Source organism: Helianthus annuus, chromosome 14 (assembly GCF_002127325.2).
Source record: "Helianthus annuus cultivar XRQ/B chromosome 14, HanXRQr2.0-SUNRISE, whole genome shotgun sequence".
NCBI classification, from domain to species: domain Eukaryota; kingdom Viridiplantae; phylum Streptophyta; class Magnoliopsida; order Asterales; family Asteraceae; genus Helianthus; species Helianthus annuus.
Genome location: NC_035446.2, coordinates 104013422 through 104032317, shown reverse-complemented (window position 1 = coordinate 104032317; position 18896 = coordinate 104013422). Strand labels below are relative to the sequence as shown.

General features: G+C 36.3%; 2 protein-coding genes across 2 annotated transcripts; one reads left to right on the top strand and one right to left on the bottom strand.

Moving 5' to 3' along the window:
- Positions 1-3339: 3339 nt before the first annotated feature.
- Positions 3340-7620, top strand: LOC110908883 (membrane-bound transcription factor site-2 protease homolog). The gene is made up of 10 exons (XM_022153880.2): positions 3340-3538; positions 3607-3672; positions 4642-4708; positions 4789-4887; positions 5008-5111; positions 5284-5431; positions 5502-5582; positions 6103-6540; positions 6970-7290; positions 7377-7620. The coding sequence occupies exons 1-10, from the start codon at positions 3411-3413 to the stop codon at positions 7536-7538; spliced, it is 1614 nt and encodes a 537-aa protein (XP_022009572.1). The 5' UTR covers positions 3340-3410; the 3' UTR covers positions 7539-7620.
- Positions 7621-8316: 696 nt separating this feature from the next.
- Positions 8317-11485, bottom strand: LOC110908884 (mitochondrial import inner membrane translocase subunit TIM22-4). The gene is made up of 4 exons (XM_022153882.2): positions 11174-11485; positions 10556-10746; positions 10193-10265; positions 8317-8609 (listed from the first exon to the last, which is right to left on the bottom strand). The coding sequence occupies exons 1-4, from the start codon at positions 11343-11345 to the stop codon at positions 8521-8523; spliced, it is 525 nt and encodes a 174-aa protein (XP_022009574.1). The 5' UTR covers positions 11346-11485; the 3' UTR covers positions 8317-8520.
- Between the last annotated feature and the right edge of the window lie 7411 nt (positions 11486-18896).

Here is an 18896-nt window from a genome sequence, read left to right as displayed (position 1 = left end):
ATCCAACTGCTTTTGAACCAAATGATATTTTGATTCCAACATGGCTGTAAACGAACCGAACGAACACGAACAAGGCCATGTTCGTGTTCATTCGTTAAGGAAATTAACATGTTCGCGAACTGTTCACGAACGCATACCGAACATAAGTTTATGTTCATGTTCGTTCGTTAAGGAAATTCAGTTGTTCACGAACAGTTCGTGAACACTGGTCTCGAACACAAACGAACGCAGACGAATAAAAAAGAACGCAAACGAACATTTAACTTGAAAATAAAAAAAAAATAAAAATATTGTTAGCCTTAAACATTGGATATAAGTAGTTAAATACAACATCAAATGATAAATCAAAACACAAGAAGACTAATACACCACCAAATGATGAATTAACTTTAACTAACTTAGACATAATTATCCCCAAAAAATGTCTAAGCATGTCCAAATTTTAGCTAACTTAGAAAAATAGGGTTTCAAGTTTTCAATATGTTTAGATAACAGTTTTATTATTTTTCTTATTTTTTAATATAATCAAACAAACACGAACAAACATAACCGAACATGTTACCGAACGTTCACGAATGCAGTCGAACGAACGAGACCTATGTTCGTGTTCGTTCGCTAAGCTAACTGAACGAAATTTTTTGTTCGAGTTCGTTCGTTAAGCTAATCGAACGAACATAAACGAACTTCCCGCCGAACGGTTCACGAACTGTTCGCTGAACGTTCGGTTCATTTACAGCCCTAATTCCAACCCATTTCGTTTCGTTACTCAACTGCTTATTTTTTCACCTCTAATTAGTTATCTAAAATTGATTATTATCAATTTAACAAGACTAAAATGCTAAAATGGTCCTTGAGTTTAGGCCACTTTTGTCACTTAAAATGAAACGTTTTGCATCCGGGTCCCTGAGGTTTCATTTTTGTTGCCATTTTCATCCAATTGACAAACTGGGTTAGAATTTTCTGTTAACTTCTCCCTTTTTTGTCGTTTTCCTCATTTAATCAAAATATATTATGGCATAAAATGATGATTATACCCTTCATTTAAATTAGGATACCGAAAAAAGGGGAGTAGCTAACTGAAAATTCTAACCCAGTTTGCCAATTCGATGAAAATGGCAACAAAAATGAAACCTCAGGGACCCAGATGCAAAACGTTTCATTTTTAGACAGAAGTAGCAAAAGTGGCCTAAACTCAGAGACCATTTTGGCATTTTACTCATTTAAGAAAAATAAGAGGAAAACAAACTTGTTTTTTTTTTAATCATAATGTAGCAGAGTTTGAAGATACATTTGTTGTTCATGATTCTACAAGTAACATAAAGTTTTGAAGAAATAAACAAACGAATAAACCGAGTAAGATCCCACTCACAGGCTCACAGCATATAAGAACATACATTTCTTCTATCCGAGGTGATAGAAAGGATGCACAAAATTTTGAAGGTGTTAAAAAAAAAAGAAAAGAATAAATCTTCATTCTATTATGTTGAAACACAAATTTGCTTCATCACATATTCACATGGACCATGGATCACAAACTTACACTCTTAAATTCCGATTAACCTATATGTGCACACCAAGTTAACAAAAACTAGCAACCCCAACAAGACCACAAACATTGTGCAATCTATAAACACGGGTCAATGTCATTGCCATCAACAAAATCAAGAATAAAAGAAGCAACCAGAACGAGTACTTCTTAAGGCAACAAGTCACTAATGGTGCAAAAAGGAAAACTTACATCAAAAGCAATATCACAACAAATACAAGAAGTCGTGATGGAAGGCGACGTATTAGCCCGTTGTGAAAGAAAATATTCGAATGGTGTAAATGATAAGAAGATTGAATGAAAGCATTTTGGCAGTTAAAATAAGAACAAAGAAGCCAAATCCAAGAAGGGTAATATCAATTATCAATTATCAAGTATAAGCAGAAAGTTTTCGGTTATCATGGAATTAAGAGAGTGGATCCAAATCAAAATCACAAGTGCTACTATGCAAAGATATTACAAATGTATGTTAACTCAACACAAATATACCCAGGTTGCACATCGGAGAGAGCCAAAACGCCCTCATCCCTCTCTCACATAATCCGTCCAACCCATCCTTATACACAGACGGGGCACCCAAAAACGCCAAGGACACCACATAGGCTCAAAAAATAGGGGTGTACTAGTTCAGTTATTAAGTTGAAGATGAAAACCGAATTAATATAATTCGGTTTTTGACCAAATAAACCAAATAATCCTTTTTAAGGTTTTTGTTATTGGATTGGATTAAGCTAAATAAGATTGAGTTGACATTGTAATTGTATTAGGCATAACTAAATAACAATTATCTGATATTGAGTTTATTCCCTTACAACCGAAATCAAAATTTATTAAAAACTAGTGTTGAACCCCCGCGTTGCGGGTGCGGGGGTCGCAAAGTCATGCTTAGTAGTAACTAAATGACGGTCAAATTCGGGAAAACATGTAAAACTGAAACATGAATTTATATCGGCACGTGACGTAACTCGTAGACAATGCCAAATTTGAACTTATACAACGGGTTAGTGTAAATCGTAGACAAACTTGGATTTATACAGAAAAAGCTTTAACTTAAGCTCCCAAAATAAAAAGACAAAACTTAAAGGGGCTAAAAGTAAAATATACGAGACTGAATATATAATTCACTTACAATACAAAATAACTAAAGTAAAAAATCAATAAGCACAAACGATTCTCATGATGATGAAAAGTAAAGAAATTGCATATTTGTAAATGAGTTTCAATTTCAATAAATAACAATAGTTAAAAAATCAATAAACACAAACCTTTCTCAATTTCAATATTTGTAAAAGGTTTTCTTAGTTGTGAAGCTAAGAAGCTAGTCAAGTTAACTGTCATTTTCGTTCTTTGGTTTGGTGGAAAATGTCACTTCAGTTAAAAAAAAAAAGAAAATTGCGTCAGTTCCGTCCTCAACATTTTTGAAACGTGTTACATCAGTCCAAAAAGATAACGCCTTGCACCAGTTCCATCCTCAACGTTTTAACGGCGCGTTATCTTTTTGGACTGAACTGGCACGTTTCAAAAATGTTGAGGACGGAACTGACGCAACTTTTTTAGACTGAAGTAGCATTTTCCACAAAACCACAGGGACGAAAACGACAGTTAACTCAATTCGGTTTTTACTGTAACTGAATATGTAATTTGGTTAAGTTTTAAACACTATATGTTTGGTTCTTTGTTATTGTGTATATTTACTCCTGGTGAGGGACTGGTTTTAGCAATCTATATTTCCTAAGGACGAAATCCGCCCGAGATGAAATTTGCAACTAACCCTAAAAACAACACGGAAATCTACATCATCGGCATTGACATGTAACCAACCGTCTTCAACCATATTCAGTAAATCTGAGCTCCAAGTTCATCAATGGCGGAAGCCAATCTTCAACTCCAACCTGGAAGAAGACCAATAAGAAGACCAAGCGGAGCCACACCCTCACGCACCCTTCTTCCTCTCCGCCGCTCCCCACACCTCTCCAACTCCATTTCCTGCTGGTACTCATCATCATCATGTGTTTATTCGTTTGTTTGTTGTTCTGCTATTGATTGGTGTGTTTGTTCAGGTACTGTGACTTCAAGACCTCAGTCTTCAACGATCCCCTCTTCCATTTCGGTCGCAAACATTTCAGGTCTTTTTTTTTTTAATTTTTATTTGTTTATTTTGTATCCAAACAGTGTTGCAAACTCAATTTTGAATCTAGCTTCATCAAGTTTACCAGTGTCATTGTATGAAAATCTGAACTATGGTTTGTAAATATTTAAAGCACATTTTATTGAAAAAATTGAGAGTTTATAATTTACATTTTATTAGTTTTTTTTTGGGTGTTTGTATCTAATTTAATAAAATTATTAGTTATAATCAAAGTAGGTTAGAAACATGTGTATTAGATAGGAAATATTAAACTAAATAGTTAGTAACGAAGATTTAGGAACTATGCAGTTAATATTGGTGGGATATCGGTCCTCTACAAAATATCGGCGTCAAATATTGGTCCATAATACCGGTTCCATATTGTCGGTGATATTGACCGTTATTTTGGATGCCTTGGTTGATGTGGACTCGGAGGAAGATTTTATGACATATGATTAGATCATGTTTCAAATGTTGGCACTTTTGAGTTTTGAGTTTTGACTTTTGATATTACTACTAATATTATATATGTTATACGTTTTATGTACGTGTATATATATATATATATATATATATATATATAATATCCCACCGTGATAACCTATATTGATTTTGGACCGCATTAACTGCATAGTTTGGGAATTATAAAACGATATATTGAGATAAGATATAATTGAATCTTGGGGTGAATTAAGAAAAGCATGAAAAAGAATCTTGGGCTCACATAAATGTGACACGTGGTACGATTATTTACTTATTTGTTAGGTATAGAATTGCATATGAAATTATTGTATTTTTTGAAGTTTCTTTTTTCAAGTCGAGAATTGTACTTGTTGCTGTTTTCTCTTAAAAGAAATAAAGTAATATCATTATCAGTAAATGTATAGTTTTTACTATGCAATAACTATCGTCAGAGTAAGCGGTTAATATTGGAAATCGAAGTCTGAACTTAGTTGCTTATTTGTAGGTGGTTGAGAGTATGGTTTTCAATTGGGATGGGTTTCAGCCTGACCACTTTGATTGGAGTTACAGTGGTACGAAACTCACATTCTCACTAGATTTACTTTCTGAACCAGAAATATGATGCTTTTTCGTTGATTTAATGTTTCATCAGATTATGTTATTGGAATCAGCTAAAGCTTTGAATCTATACAATGGGATCCCATGGCTAAACAATATTCTAGATGGATCTATCTTGGGATTCTACTCTTCGGTAGGCATCTCAAACTTTCCGTTCTTTGAACTGATCTCAAAATGCTGACATAATGAGATGATAATCTGATATAAATTAAAGTTACATCCTTCCTTTCTGATTCTTACGTATATGATTTAGGTTTTCAAATATAGCATATCAGTAGCTGATATTGGATATATGTGTGTATCTTCTATCATATCTGTATCCGTACATGAACTTGGACACGCACTTGCTGCCACAAGGTTATCACTTCCATCCCAATCCTCACAATTTTGTTACATAAATAACTTTTGTAATAACCATAGTATACTTGTATATAATGTATATACAGTTTCATACGTTGAATAAATTTATAAACCGTTTGGAAAATGGATTTATGACTGATCCTGTAGGCATCCATTTTGTGGGTAGCAGTGAAGGCATACCAATTGAGTACACTGCCCTGTTTTTGGCCGTTCTATTTCCAGGTGCTCTGGTTGCTTTTAATCACGATTCGCTGCAAATTATACCGCGCACATCTACACTTAGAATATACTGTGCCGGAATCTGGCATAATGCAGCCGTGAGTTAACCAAATAAATATATATTCTCATTTTCTTTCATTTTATTAAACGGTCACATTATATTTGCAGTTTTGTGTAATTTGTGCGTTGACTGTGTTCCTGCTACCGTTCATCTTATATCCGCTTTACTTCCATGGTGAAAGCCTCATGGTACTAAACTATTAGAGTAAAAAGCCATCTTCGTCCCTGAGATTTGGCCAGTTTTGCGACTTTCGTCCAAGGGTTTGTTTTTCCGTATCTAGATTCAAAAGGTTTGAATTCTTGCCATTTTCGCCTAGCTCGTAAAATCCATCCATTTTTCTTCGTTAAGTTAGGGGTATTTTCGTCTTTTTTGTTAACTTAAAGGGCAATTTGGTCTTTTTTCACTTTATGTACAAGTGTTTAGCATAATCTACAAGTATTCATAATACCTGTACTAAATAAAAAAGATGAAAATACCCCCGACGGAGAAAAATGGATGGAGTTAATGAGCTGGATGAAAATGACAAGATTTAAAACCTTCTGGATCTAGATGCGGAAAAACAAACCTTTGGACGAAAGTCGCAAAACTGACCAAACCGCAGGGATGAAAATGGCATTTTACTCAAAATATTATTTTCTAGCTTTTCCGAATCTATGGTTCTCACCTTTTCACTTACTGAATATTTTAATATATATCTGTCGAGAACAGGTTTTGGGTGTTTCTGCTGAGTCACCGTTGTACGGTTACTTATCTCCGGGTTACTTAATTACCAAGTTAGATGGCAATCGCATTCATACTAGTAAAGAGTGGATGGAAATGGTTTATTTGTTAGACAAACAAATATTTCGAAACGCAAATCATTATATCAGCAATAAGGGGTACTGTGTGCCCAATTTAGCGATTGCAGAGAGCAAGAATGCCGAAATTGTAGACAACTGGTTCAAATGTCTGAACGATCTTACTTTATTCACTACGATTTCGTGTGTTGATTCAAGTATGGTAAATTATATTAGCAGCAATGAAACTGTTCAACTGATGATGGAGAATGTGTATTGTTTTCCTGCAAAAGGCGTGTTAGGCGAGAAAAAATGTGGTAATGGATGGAATACCGCTGTAAAAAACGATACCAGATGTTTATGTACAGAGGTAAATATCCTCTCTTGTTTCATATATTCCTAATTGCGGATAATATTACTTCTTATAAATAAACGAGTAAAGTACACAGATGGTCCTGTGGTTTACCAAAATTTTGGATTTGGTCCCCAGCTTTCCAAAAGTACACACATAATCCCTGTGGTTTGCACTTTGTAACACATTTAGTCCCTATCTATTTCCAAAAGTACATGGATGGTCCCTCTGGTTTGCACTTTGTAACGCATTTCGTCCCTAACTTGGACATGCTAAAACCTGTAGATTTGTTGGCTAGGGACTAAATGCGTTACAAAGTGCAAACCACAGGGACCATCCGTGTACTTTTGGAAAGCGAGGGACCAAATCCAAAATTTAGGTAAACCACAAGGACCATCCATGTACTTTACTCTAAATTAATTAAGCATTTTCTTTTGTTTTTGACAGGATGAGTCATGCTCGACACCAGTCCATATGCCAGGTGTCTCATGGGTTGAAATTACATTTTCAAGACCTTACTCTAGTGACTGTACGCAAGCCAGAAATGAGATGGGCTCGAGTTATAATAAGTCTTGGTCTGAGGAAAGCAAGTGTGGTGGGAGTTTTGTTTTTATCGGTGACATGATCTCAATGTCGCGTTCTATTTGGTTAACAGAATATCAACCGCGTTGGTCGTATGGTTTAGCGTACTTCCCAGATTTAGTGGAAAAGCTGTTGGTAAACTGTTTTCATGTCTCATTGATGCTGGCTCTACTCAATAGCTTGCCTGTATGTGTTCTTATCATAGTGATACATGAATTAATATATTTTTATGAGGTTTAAATGTAATAATCTTGTTTTTGTCGGTTTTGAAGGTGTATTATCTTGATGGGGAATCAATCTTAGAGGTGGCTCTTTGCTGCTATGGTTCACTCACCCCAACAATAAGAGACGCAATTCTTCGGTTGTCATTATTAGCAGGAACCGTTATTTGTTGTCTTTTGTTTTTAAGGATTTTATTGTCTGTTATTTCATAAACCTCTTGTTAGAAGTAAGTTGTCGTTTTATGTGAGCAACCGGCACTTGTTCTTTATATTGCATGAATGAGCTTTTCTTAGATGATCTATGTATCTACCAAAAAAAAGGCTGCACAAAGCCCTTGGTTTTAAAAAGCGAGAAGCGCACAAAAACGACGAGAGCTAAAAGCGCAAAGCGCAAAAGTGGTAGGCTTTTCATACCTAAGGCGCAAGCTAATTATATATATTTTCTATATATTCCATAGGTTTTTAGCTTTCTACCCAAAGTATAGCTATAAGTAAGGTTTTTGTATGATTTTAGCTGCATGTACAAGCCCAAAAAAACTCAAGGTACAACAGTTAGATGCATAAAAACGCCTCGGGTACAAGAGGCGCACGCCTCAGGCCAAAAAAGCCCAGAAATATCCCAAAAAAGCGCACCTTTTTTAGGGTTTCTTGTAATTACCCTAGGCGCTGCGCGAAAAAGCCTCAAGGTGTGAGCCTTGTTGAAGCTCGCGCTTAAGCACGCCTCATGGGCGCTTTTTAAAATCAAGACAAAGCCAATTTTGAGCGAGTTTTTTCTACCGAGCAAAAATATTGAACAAGAATTCAGCTCGAATAAAATATTATATGAACAAGTTAGCTTGAGTTAATTTAAATGAGTTTCATTCAACCAACAATTAAGTCATGAACTCCTGCTATATCAGCCTAATAGGATATTGGGATGTATCATTCTACAGGCACATCAATAAATGACAAAATGATAGAAATAAAAACAATGAATCAGAAAGCAGTAGTATGATTATATCTGTTCTATAATATTAATCATTAAAGGCAGAAAAATGAAGAGGGTTTGCTGATGATACAAAACCAACAAGTCAATGAACTTGAGCCTATGGCTATAGAAGAAAACAAATTTAAATAAAGTAATCCTGTTTTCGCATTCATGTTTCACATTATCAGGATAACTAAATTATTTTTATCTGCAAAAATTCATGTCTTCTCATTCGTGTCTATCCAAAAACTTCTCGATCACCACAGAAAAAGCAGCAAATCCCGCACAACCAAAGCATGCTCCCTTTGGACCGCCAGCTTAAATAACAAAAGAAAAAACTGTCTTAGGTTAAAAACAGATAACACACTACAGCATTTTCATGAAACTGAATATGTATTGCTTCAAAGTATAACTAGTCAACTTTTGACTTTGAAAGCCCATCAGGCACTGCTTACATTTATTTCCAGAAATGTCTATTTAAGAATTATCAATGATGGTAATACAAATTATTAGTTCTCTGGTGTGAAAGCCTGAAAAACTAGTTCCTTGATTGTTCTTCTCAAATAAACTGCATAAATTTGGAATCGGGACAGAAGACACCTTTTATCCAACATCAATAATCAATCTCAACCTTTTAACCCTAAACAATATTGTATGTTATTCCTCCTCCTTATTGGATTTATACTACCAGTATCTTCAGCATAGTTGTCGATAGCGAATAGTGACAAGGCACCTATAGGCTACATAGCGAATAGCGACGGCTATTTTCTAAATAGCGATTACACTAGAAAAAGAATTTTGAAAATTTCTATATGTATATTACATCAAAATACCCTAGTATATATGCTATTTTACATGTATATTTAACAAAAACCTATAAATCCAGCTATTTGATAGCTATATCTAATTGATATTAACATCAAAAAGAAAAAAAAAAACCTAACTGTCGCTAAGTTCGCTATTGATCGCTAAGACCCATATAGCGACACTTGGTTGCATGGCTACATAGCGCGCTATAGCGGTCGCTATAGCCGCTATTAACAACTATGATCTTCAGCTCTACTATCCACTAAATATGCTCCACATACGTTCATAGCCGGCTGCACTGCATATAATATAAGGCCGAGGAATTTGATAGCAAATTGTTTTACGTAGGTAGCTTGATTCCCAAAGAAAGCCGACCCCTCACTTGTAAAATCTTAACATATTCAGATTAAGTTGTCGAAATTTACATGGTGGCTTTGTGTCTCTTTGTCGTCTGCAGATAAGAAATCAAGCTCTTCAACTTTGTTTTGCTCCTAAAACTATTAGGCATCATCCTCTTAATCTATTTAAACAATCCTGACCTCACCTCCGCTCATATTTAATATTAGCATATGAGTAGAAGTGTAGAACATTAGCAGATTCAAGTAGACACTCCTTATCAATCACCAATAACCTCAAATGCGGCTTCATAATTTCCACTCTCGTTTCTTTTGCCGAAACCATGTTCTTTTCATCATTAACAATTCGAGAGGACCACTTAACTTAAGGATGTATCAAATGCTACTTCAAAATGCAGGCATCATAAGTAACAGCTACCCTAATAACTATCTTTTGATGACCAAATAACTATCTCATATAGTGATATTAGGCCAATCAATGTAGAATATTTACATGGAAAATCATAGGCGTATTGATTTCATGGTAAGCAGAATCTTTTAAATACATTACCAGTATTTATGTATCTAATATTATTTTTGAGGCTTTAAACTATTTGGCATCTGAATGTTATTTGTTAAATGTTTTATGATCAGAAAGGTAGACAACAGTAGTAACATTTAAATTTTGTAGATAATTTCTTTCGACCAGTGATCATGAATGGTAGAGAGTAATAAAAATTAAGAGCAAAAAGACATACTTTTTGCAGAAATTGCACCCCCGGTCACACACCCTGCTATCGCTGTGTTTGTAATGTCATGTTTTGCTCGAGCCTTTGAAGAAATAAAAACCATATATCAGTACCAATAAGTCAAGAGAAACAAAAAATACTTAAGCAAATAAATAAAAAAACAACAAACATCAGCCTTCGTAGATTCATCAGTTAATGATTAGCCACACTAATTTAGAGCTTGATTTGTTAATAGCTATATAAATTTACACAACGATGTAAATATGACATATACATGAGTTGCAAACAACATAATCAAAATCTAACCAATAGATGTGAAAAAAAAAAAGAAAAAAAAAAAGGGAAAATAGATGTAACAAATTAGCAACTTGCCTTTTCAACAACACATTCAGCAGCTGAGAAAACTAATCCCATAACAGCAAACGCCTTGCAGGAATTCCAACTCCGACCACCCATCTGCTTTGCGGTATAAACAAACAGCTGGCGACCAGTCATCGTATCCTGTTGTATTGGATTATCCAACGCACCAAGAAACAACCCCATGGCTAGACCAAGCCCACCCCCTGCACCATTTACCACAATCCAAATTTACTAACCAATACATGTGTTCCTTTTTAATCACAACAACTAGATCTACTTCAAAATGTGAACTAAATAAGCTTAAAATTTAATTCTAAACCGCGAAACAAATGCTCCCAAATGCCTAATATATATGAATTCCATAAAAACAAGCCCTAATTGTCATATGGGATCAAGATATTCTACCCATACCAAAAACCAATACCTTCTGAATGTTTGATGTCAAACCATCATTTCTTTTGAATAAATAAATGAAATTGTTATGTAATTAACTCTCGTTATTGCTGACTTTGATATAATAGTATCATCTCAAAAGTAGAGATTAAGATATTATGCAACAATGATTAAACTTGAAACAACACAAATTGGGTTCTTCTTTGTAGAATAAGGATAGAAAAAAAGAAGACAAACCCATGATTCCGCTGGCAACGCTGCGAACAGCACAGTTGTTCCAAATGTCTTGGCCTCGCACCTCTTCGATTGTAGGCAACCGAATGGGTTCTATTGCACTAGTCTTCTCTGCTTCATTAGTGTTGTTTGCAGGAGCAGTAGCAGCAGAAGTATTGGACGAATCTTCGGTCATGGTTTGGAAATCACAAGTGATGGTGGTGCGCAGAGGAGAATAATGGGTGAGGGGTTTTGGAAGGAGGGAGGAGGGTTTCCTTTTTTTGCTGTCTTTTTTTCTTTTCAGTGAAGAAACAGAAATACAACATAAACATTCGGCTACAAGTGATTAGGTTTAGGATGTTTTTTTTTAAACCCCAAAGAGAATCAATCCCGAGTACTTGGGCACCCACTGTATTAAACAGAGTACTCTGAGAGTAATCCGAGTTCACCATCAATTTTGAGGAAAAACCCGGTAACCCACCCGCCTGTAGACACGATGATAAAACTACCGGTAAAATTGGTTTGGCTCAATGATTGAACCCGGTTTCCCTGGGTCTTCTATTATTGTCCACCAAATGGGAATTAAACTTGCATCTCTCAAGAGAAATACAAGTCTTCCACCACTTGATCTAGAAATCATTGGCAGGTTTAGAATGTTTTAAACCGATTAATTAAACTACTTACAAAAGCAAGTCAAGTTTGATTTACCATCCACAAATGGTTTGATTGGAAAGGTCTTGTCCGGTTTAAAACTTGGGATCCGGTCCTGGTTGAATCGGTTGTTGACACTAAAATAGGGGGCCAAATCGGGCCCGTTGGACTTTGGAGTCTATGTTTCTATCTAGGCCAAAATTAAACACATGTTCCCGGTTTACTAGAAAAGAAATAGTGTATTTTTCTTTCCCTTCTTCTCCTCTCATTACTCTTATCTTTTCTCTTTTCGAAAGGTGTGAATTATTCGCGAATATCGAAAGGTCTAACATACGTTGTTTTAATCGGGTCCGCGCTAGAGAGCCCTCTCACACAATAGATCCCCAATTTAAACCTCTCAATAAGAAACCCCTATCACCCAGACTCAAACTTGAGACCTGGAGACGAAAACTCACCCAGGTTCACCATAGATGGAACTTAAATACTCATGGCTATCACTAGAGCACTAATGGTGGTTTCCTTCACTTCTTTTGTGTTTGGAAGGATTAAATTTAACCTCAATTATCCCTTCATTTCTCATCTTTTGTTTTCACTACTCTCCGATAATAATCTCTACAACACATCCAAGTTTTTCTTTCCTTTCCACTACACCTAGGAAATCCTGATAAACGAGTATTCACATTAGAATTCTTATCTTCATCCTATATAATTTAACCAAAAATTACATTTATCTATAAAATTTGTTCACCTTTGAAACCGCATATATTCAATTTCTCAAATCTATCTCTATTCGGTTAAGTACTACTTAATCATTCTTTTTATTATATTCTCTTTTTTCCACTCAAAAAAAAAAATAAAAAATTGAATCCATATGGAATGAATAGTAATCTAATACGTAAAGAGAATCACTATTCAATTCATGCTATTTTTACCTATTTTAGAGAATCAGATGGAATGTAAAAATCGATAAAAACCTATTTTTTTTTTCCATAAATTACATAGTTGGGGATTATATAGAGATCCAATATGAATGCTCTAAGGCCGTGGGGTATGGTGGGGCGGGGGTTGGGACTTGGTTGGGCATTTGGTGACACGTGTCCGCGGAGCCAGCCCACTGTCGGGTTACGTGTCCGCGGGGTATGGCGGGGCGTGGGTTGGGCTTGGGTTGGGTGAACCATGTGGCATAAATGGTTTTTTTAAAAAAAATACAAAAAATTTATAAAAAATCACATAACATTTATAAAAAACCTACAACTGTATTAAAATTTTAAAAATTACATAATCCTAAAAATTACATAATTTCTAAAAATTACAAAATAAAAAAACCTAAAGCGTTAAAAAAATTTCAAAAAGGTCGATCTTGTCGAACGCCTTGTTTTCCTTACCTCGAAACTCTATGTTCGCCACCTCCACCCGGTCCTCGTGGCTTAACTCGCCACCGGGAACCGCATCGTAGTAAGCTTTGAAACGCTCGAGCTTGGGCCGTAGCTCGCGCCATTTATGTTGGTACGCGTTGAGGTTGTGGCGGTCGTTACCGACGTTTTGTCGGTAGGCCGCAATATATAGGGCCTTTGGGTGACCCGGGTGGCGGTTATAGAATATGGGGGGATGGGGGGACCAATTTGAATTTTAAATTTCAAAATTTAAAACAAACACCCGATTGACGTGGCGGGGTGAGCAAATCAGAGTCCGCCAGCTCGCTTGGCCAAACCGCCCCACGCCCGGCTTGAAACCCAAGCCCCAAGGGCCACGCCACAAACTCAAACCCACCCGGGGTGGTGACTTGGGCGTTTTACCCCAACCCACGCCAAAAGTCCCGCCCCATACCCACGGCCTAAGACAGTTAAAATAAAATAAAGAAAAAAAGTGAAAATTTTGTTTGCTCAAAATCGAAGCTTCAAAAGATATAATTGGTCAAAAAAACTGTGGCTCAAAACTCGTTAAATAAAATCGGCTTGATTTGTTTGTAAACAAGCCTAACCGAGCCCGGGCTAAGGTAAGTTCATTCGTTCATTTAAATAGATTTTGGTATAGTAAATTTAAACTGATTTATATTTATTGAATCAAATTTTAATGAGTTAATTCAATTTGTTAATCAAGTTTTGTGGTACCTTTATAATATATAAAGTTTTGTTGTGTTAAATCTATTTATTATTTTTGTGTTAATCCGATGATTATTTTATTTGCAAGCCAACCCAAACGGCTTTTAAATGAATTCTCAATTTCGCCAAGGCTTGATACAAAAGTTTGAAGTTTTTATATGCCAAAGTTATAGTTTATAAATGGTTAACACTGGTGCAAATCATCTCGGATGGAATTTGAGTTTGTTTTTCAGTAACTTCTTATCATCTCGGATGGAATTTGAGTTTGTTTTTCACTAACTTCTTATAGAGGTCCGCAACTGTAATGAACTAACTAGTAATAAGAATTATTGAATCAAAAGTAGCTGAAGGATTGTGTTCATTGATATGTAAAGATAGAATTCAAGGTGAGAAGAGAATACAGAAATGGAGATGAGAGATAGAGTGACCAATGAGATCTAACAACTTTTTCCTACCTGATGATCACAAAATAATTACTTTAAATAACATGAATAACCAATTCTGTTAGGCCTAAGCTGATGTGGCATTCATGGTGAAATCCTTGTATTTTTCTGGCTTCTTACGAGTCCTTTCACTTCTCCTTGGGTGGGCTGGATCTGGACCCGTACTGGGCTGATCTGTTGGGCCCATAACAATACCGCCCCCTTTGAAACCCACCTTGTCCTGCAGGGAAAAATCAGGATACTGTAAGTGAGTATCATCCTCCCATGTAGCATCTTCGGAAGGTAGACCGTCCCATTGAACGAGACTCTGGGAAATAGTCTGAGTACCCTTATAAATTTTACGTTTTTGGAGAATGGCCCGAGGTGTAATAATGAGAGTGGCGGTTGAATCAACGAGATGTAACGGTGTAATCTGCTGCGATGGCTTACCGATACATTTGCGAAGGAGGGAGACATGGAAGACCAAGTGGATCTTATCAGTGGCCGGTAAATCCAACTTGTAGGCAACGGAGCCGATCTTAGCGAGTACCCGATACGGTCCGAAGTAGCGGTGACCCAATTTGTGATGGTGTTGTAAGTGGGCCGAACCTTGCCTGTATGGTTGAAGTTACACAAACACCCAATCATCAATATTGAACCGAACGTCCTGACGATGTTTATCCGCAGCCATTTTCATTCGAGCTTGAGCCTTTGACAAGTTTGTTCTCAAAAGAGTGAGTACATTATAACGTTGACGTGTTTTCGTAGTCACACGCAAATTTAATCCAATTACAAGTAATAGATAGCAGCAAGTGGGTATCGAACACAGGGAGTTTGTGGAAAGTATGTTGACTCTATAGCTTTGTGAATTAACTAAAACTTAACTAGATTGCAGAAATTAAAATTCAAGAGTTTGATTGTTTGATTTTAAGAACTAAATTACTAACTAATTGTAAATCAAAATTGGTTGTTAAACCAGATTAGGAGAGAATGACCATCTTAGGTTTCCGGTTTCCGTTAACAATTGTGCCTAAATCCAACTAGAAAGAGTCACATAGACATGACTCATGCATAAACGTTTGTTGTGATAAAAGGGAACGAAGTACTCGGATTAGATAAACGCGAGGTTGTTACTCGATGACCAATTAACCAATATCCAACCCTAACCCCTCCCGTGATATCTCGATTGTCAACTACACCAAGAACGTACGGTTTAGAGTAAGATCAAAACATCAATTAACAATTTACAATCAAACATTCATGTACCATAACAAACATAGCAAACATACCAAGTTCATTATTCTAGAAATAAAGATAAACACACAAAAGTCATAAAGAAACCTTCCACCTAAGATGATCAACGAAAGTTTAGCCGGACATTGTTTGGTGGATTATCATAACATCAAGATTAAAGTTCATACGAATAGAAATATAAACCGAAATGTTAGAAATTGTTCACAAACACTTTCCCCCAGCCAAAAATCGCCCCTGGAACTCTGAGAAACGTCTCCAATGATGAGATATGTGAAAAGACACTTGAAAACGGTAATAAAGAGGGCAGTTACACATTTTGCGTCAGAGCCTACCGTAACTTACGGTAGCTACCGTAAGTTACGGTAGCTTTCAAGTCATTACTGTTGGTGCATCCGTCTGTCGACTTCGTCTTGTATCGAGTCTTGTATTAGAATAGATAGATCAGGGCACGCAAAACAAAAAATATGGGTGTGATGGTATTTCGCACGAAATAGCAAACAGCTATTTCGTACGAAATCAAATCTTGGTATTTCGCATGAAAGTGATTTCGTGTGAACCTGTTCATGCGAAATAGGCCAGCCTATAAATAGGTGCCTTGTGATTTCGTTTGAAGGAGTTCTAACTTTCCGGTTTCAGTACCGAACTGCTGCCGAAGTGTCTACTCGCTGTAAAACTTTGTCAAATCAATCAAAAGACAGTTTAAAGTGAATATCTAGCTGAATTGACTTGATACGTTTGTTTTCGCCTCTCGTATTGAGCAAAAACTCTTCTGAACGACTCGTTCGGGTAAGAAAACGATCCTACAAGTGGTATCAGAGCTCAGGAGGAAGAGTTCTTACCAATTCAGCTGAAAAATCTGTTTTCTACACCTTCTTTTCAAAATTAACAAGTTTTCACGGATAAAATGACTTATTTCACACATTATATGCGCAGTAGTGTTTTAACAAACCCTTGAAAGTTTCAGACTTAAAATCGGACAATAACCTGATTAATTTTGTCAAAAACAGTTCGAGATGATGACATCAGCAGTATTTCGTACGAAATAGGAGTTTCATTTCGCACGAAATAGCATATTCTGGGTGTTTTCGCATGAAATCAGTAAGGTTTTGTTTATTTCGCACGAAATTAAAAGGGTATTTCGTACGAAATCAGTGTTTTCACACCAATTGAGTATTTCGTTTGAGTGTTTCATACGAAATCAGCCATTTCGTTTGAAAGTTTGTGATTTCGCACGAAACCAGTTATTTCGCATCTGATTGGTATTTTGTTTATACAAGGCTATTTCGTTTGAAGGGTATTTCGCACCAAGGCTTATTTCGTTTGAAAGATTATTTTTTTTGTGAAATTTTAAATCCGTAACATGGAAGAGGAATTTTACAACGCGTTTGCTACTCGGATTACCATTGCTCAGCACACAATGTTGGAAAATGAAACGGGCACCATGCAAAAACCGCCAAAGCTCATGAATATTAAGGAGTATAAAGGATGGGAAGAACGATTTGGGAATTGGGTTCAAGCAAATTACTTGGACGCTTGGGAATGTGTTGAAACAAAATATGTTAGACCGATGAATGATGATGAGGAGATTATTGCAATTAAAGATCTTAGTGCTGAAGAGAAAAATAAATACAAAGATGAAAAGATGATGACAAGTTTATTGCATCAAGCTGTTAAGGAAGATATCTTGGTTTTATTGCAACACAATGGAACAGCTTATTCAATTTGGAAAGCTTTAAAATCAAAGTTTGTTGGAAGCAAAGAAATGATCAAGAACAAAAAATCACTTTTGAAAAAAAGAATTTGATCTATTTCGTGGTTTGAGAACTGAGAGCACCAAGCAGATCATTGAAAGATACTGCAATTTGTTAGTCAACATGAAGAGAGTGAGCATCACAAAGGATAATGAAGAATTGATTGAGAAGTTAGCTGATGCGTTGCCACATGAAACTTGGGGCACATACCTCATGATGTTGAGAAACAAGAAAGATTTTGGCAATCTAACACTGAGTAAGTTCATTGAAAAGCTTGAAGCTCAAGAGATGGAACAAAGGAAGATATCAAGAATGAAAGATTTTGATCGTGAACAAGATATCGGTCTTTATTACAAAGGAGGTATTAGTGATAAGACCAACATGTCACCAAAGGTTGAGACTGCATTCAATGCTAAGAGTTCATCTGGAGGCTCATCTAAAGGATCAAACAGCAAAACGAGTTTTTCTTCATACCCGTCATTTGATCCAAATTTGTCAACAACAAAGAAGGGGAAAGTTCTACAATATTGTACTAAATCTTGAGAATGATCAGGATTATTCAGAAGAAGTTGCAAAGAGTCACATGTCTTTGTTGGGAATTGTGTTGGAGTCATATGGGAGTCTAGTTGCAGGAAGGATCGGGAATCCAATGCTGACAAAAGAGGATTACGATCAGATTGATGCTGAGGAGATGGAGTTGATGGATGTAAAGTGGTGTTTAGCGAGTGTTTTGAGAAGAGCTGAGAAGTTTAAACAAATCACAGGAAGAGATGACTTCCGTGATGCAAATATTTCTACTTTAGGATTTGATAAATCTAAAGTTACTTGTTTTCGTGGCAGGGAAAAAGGACACTTCAAGAGAGAGTGCACGAATCGCGAAGCAAGTGGATCTCAAAATCCGTTCAACAACAATGATTACTATAGAAAAGCAATTTATCATCAAGTTGCTCAACAATCGCATCAACAAGAACCACAAACTGCACATGTTAAGAAGGCGATCGAAGAATCATCAAAGAGAGCTTGTATGGTGAATCAAGATGATAAAAAATCAACAAAAGGATCCAGTTCGAATAATCGGTGAGAACAGGACTGAGTGTAGCCAACCATGAAACCCCGAACACAATATCCCAACCTTGCAGCGGTAATACATAAAAATCGGCCACAATTGACTGATTCTGAATAATTAATTCCATAGCCTTAGCCAAACCAGAACATGGAAGTTTTTCACCACTCCCCACCAACACAGAGAAGGGTTTGGTTGCTTTAATGGTGAGATTAAGGAAGGTAGCAATACGGGTTTGCACAAAACAGTGAGTGCTTACCCCATCAAACAAAACCTGAACCTCCTTCCCCTGAACCAACCCAGTAAAACGTAAAGTTGAGGAGGAACAACCACCCGACAACGCGTTAATGAAATAGCCGATTGGGTTTGGATCTCATCTAGTTGTAATTTTCAGCCAATAATGCAGCTGTACCTTCCGACGAAGAAGAATTATGAGAATCGCCTGAATCCGGTTGTTCGTCATCAAAGAATAGAAGTTGCGGAGTGGATTTGCACTTGTGATCC

Bases quoted from the DNA above. Each gene is read 5' to 3' on its own strand.
- LOC110908884 (XM_022153882.2), bottom strand. From the start codon at position 11,345: ATGACCGAAGATTCGTCCAATACTTCTGCTGCTACTGCTCCTGCAAAC. The intron at 10,266-10,555 runs GCAAGTTGCTAA...ATTTCTTCAAAG, and splicing joins CTGAATGTGTTGTTGAAAAG to GCTCGAGCAAAACATGACAT. The intron at 8,610-10,192 runs GTATGTCTTTTT...TTGTTATTTAAG, and splicing joins GGGTGCAATTTCTGCAAAAA to CTGGCGGTCCAAAGGGAGCA.
- LOC110908883 (XM_022153880.2), top strand. From the start codon at position 3,411: ATGGCGGAAGCCAATCTTCAACTCCAACCTGGAAGAAGACCAATAAGA. The intron at 3,673-4,641 runs GTCTTTTTTTTT...GCTTATTTGTAG, and splicing joins TTCGGTCGCAAACATTTCAG to GTGGTTGAGAGTATGGTTTT. The intron at 4,888-5,007 runs GTAGGCATCTCA...TATATGATTTAG, and splicing joins TCTTGGGATTCTACTCTTCG to GTTTTCAAATATAGCATATC.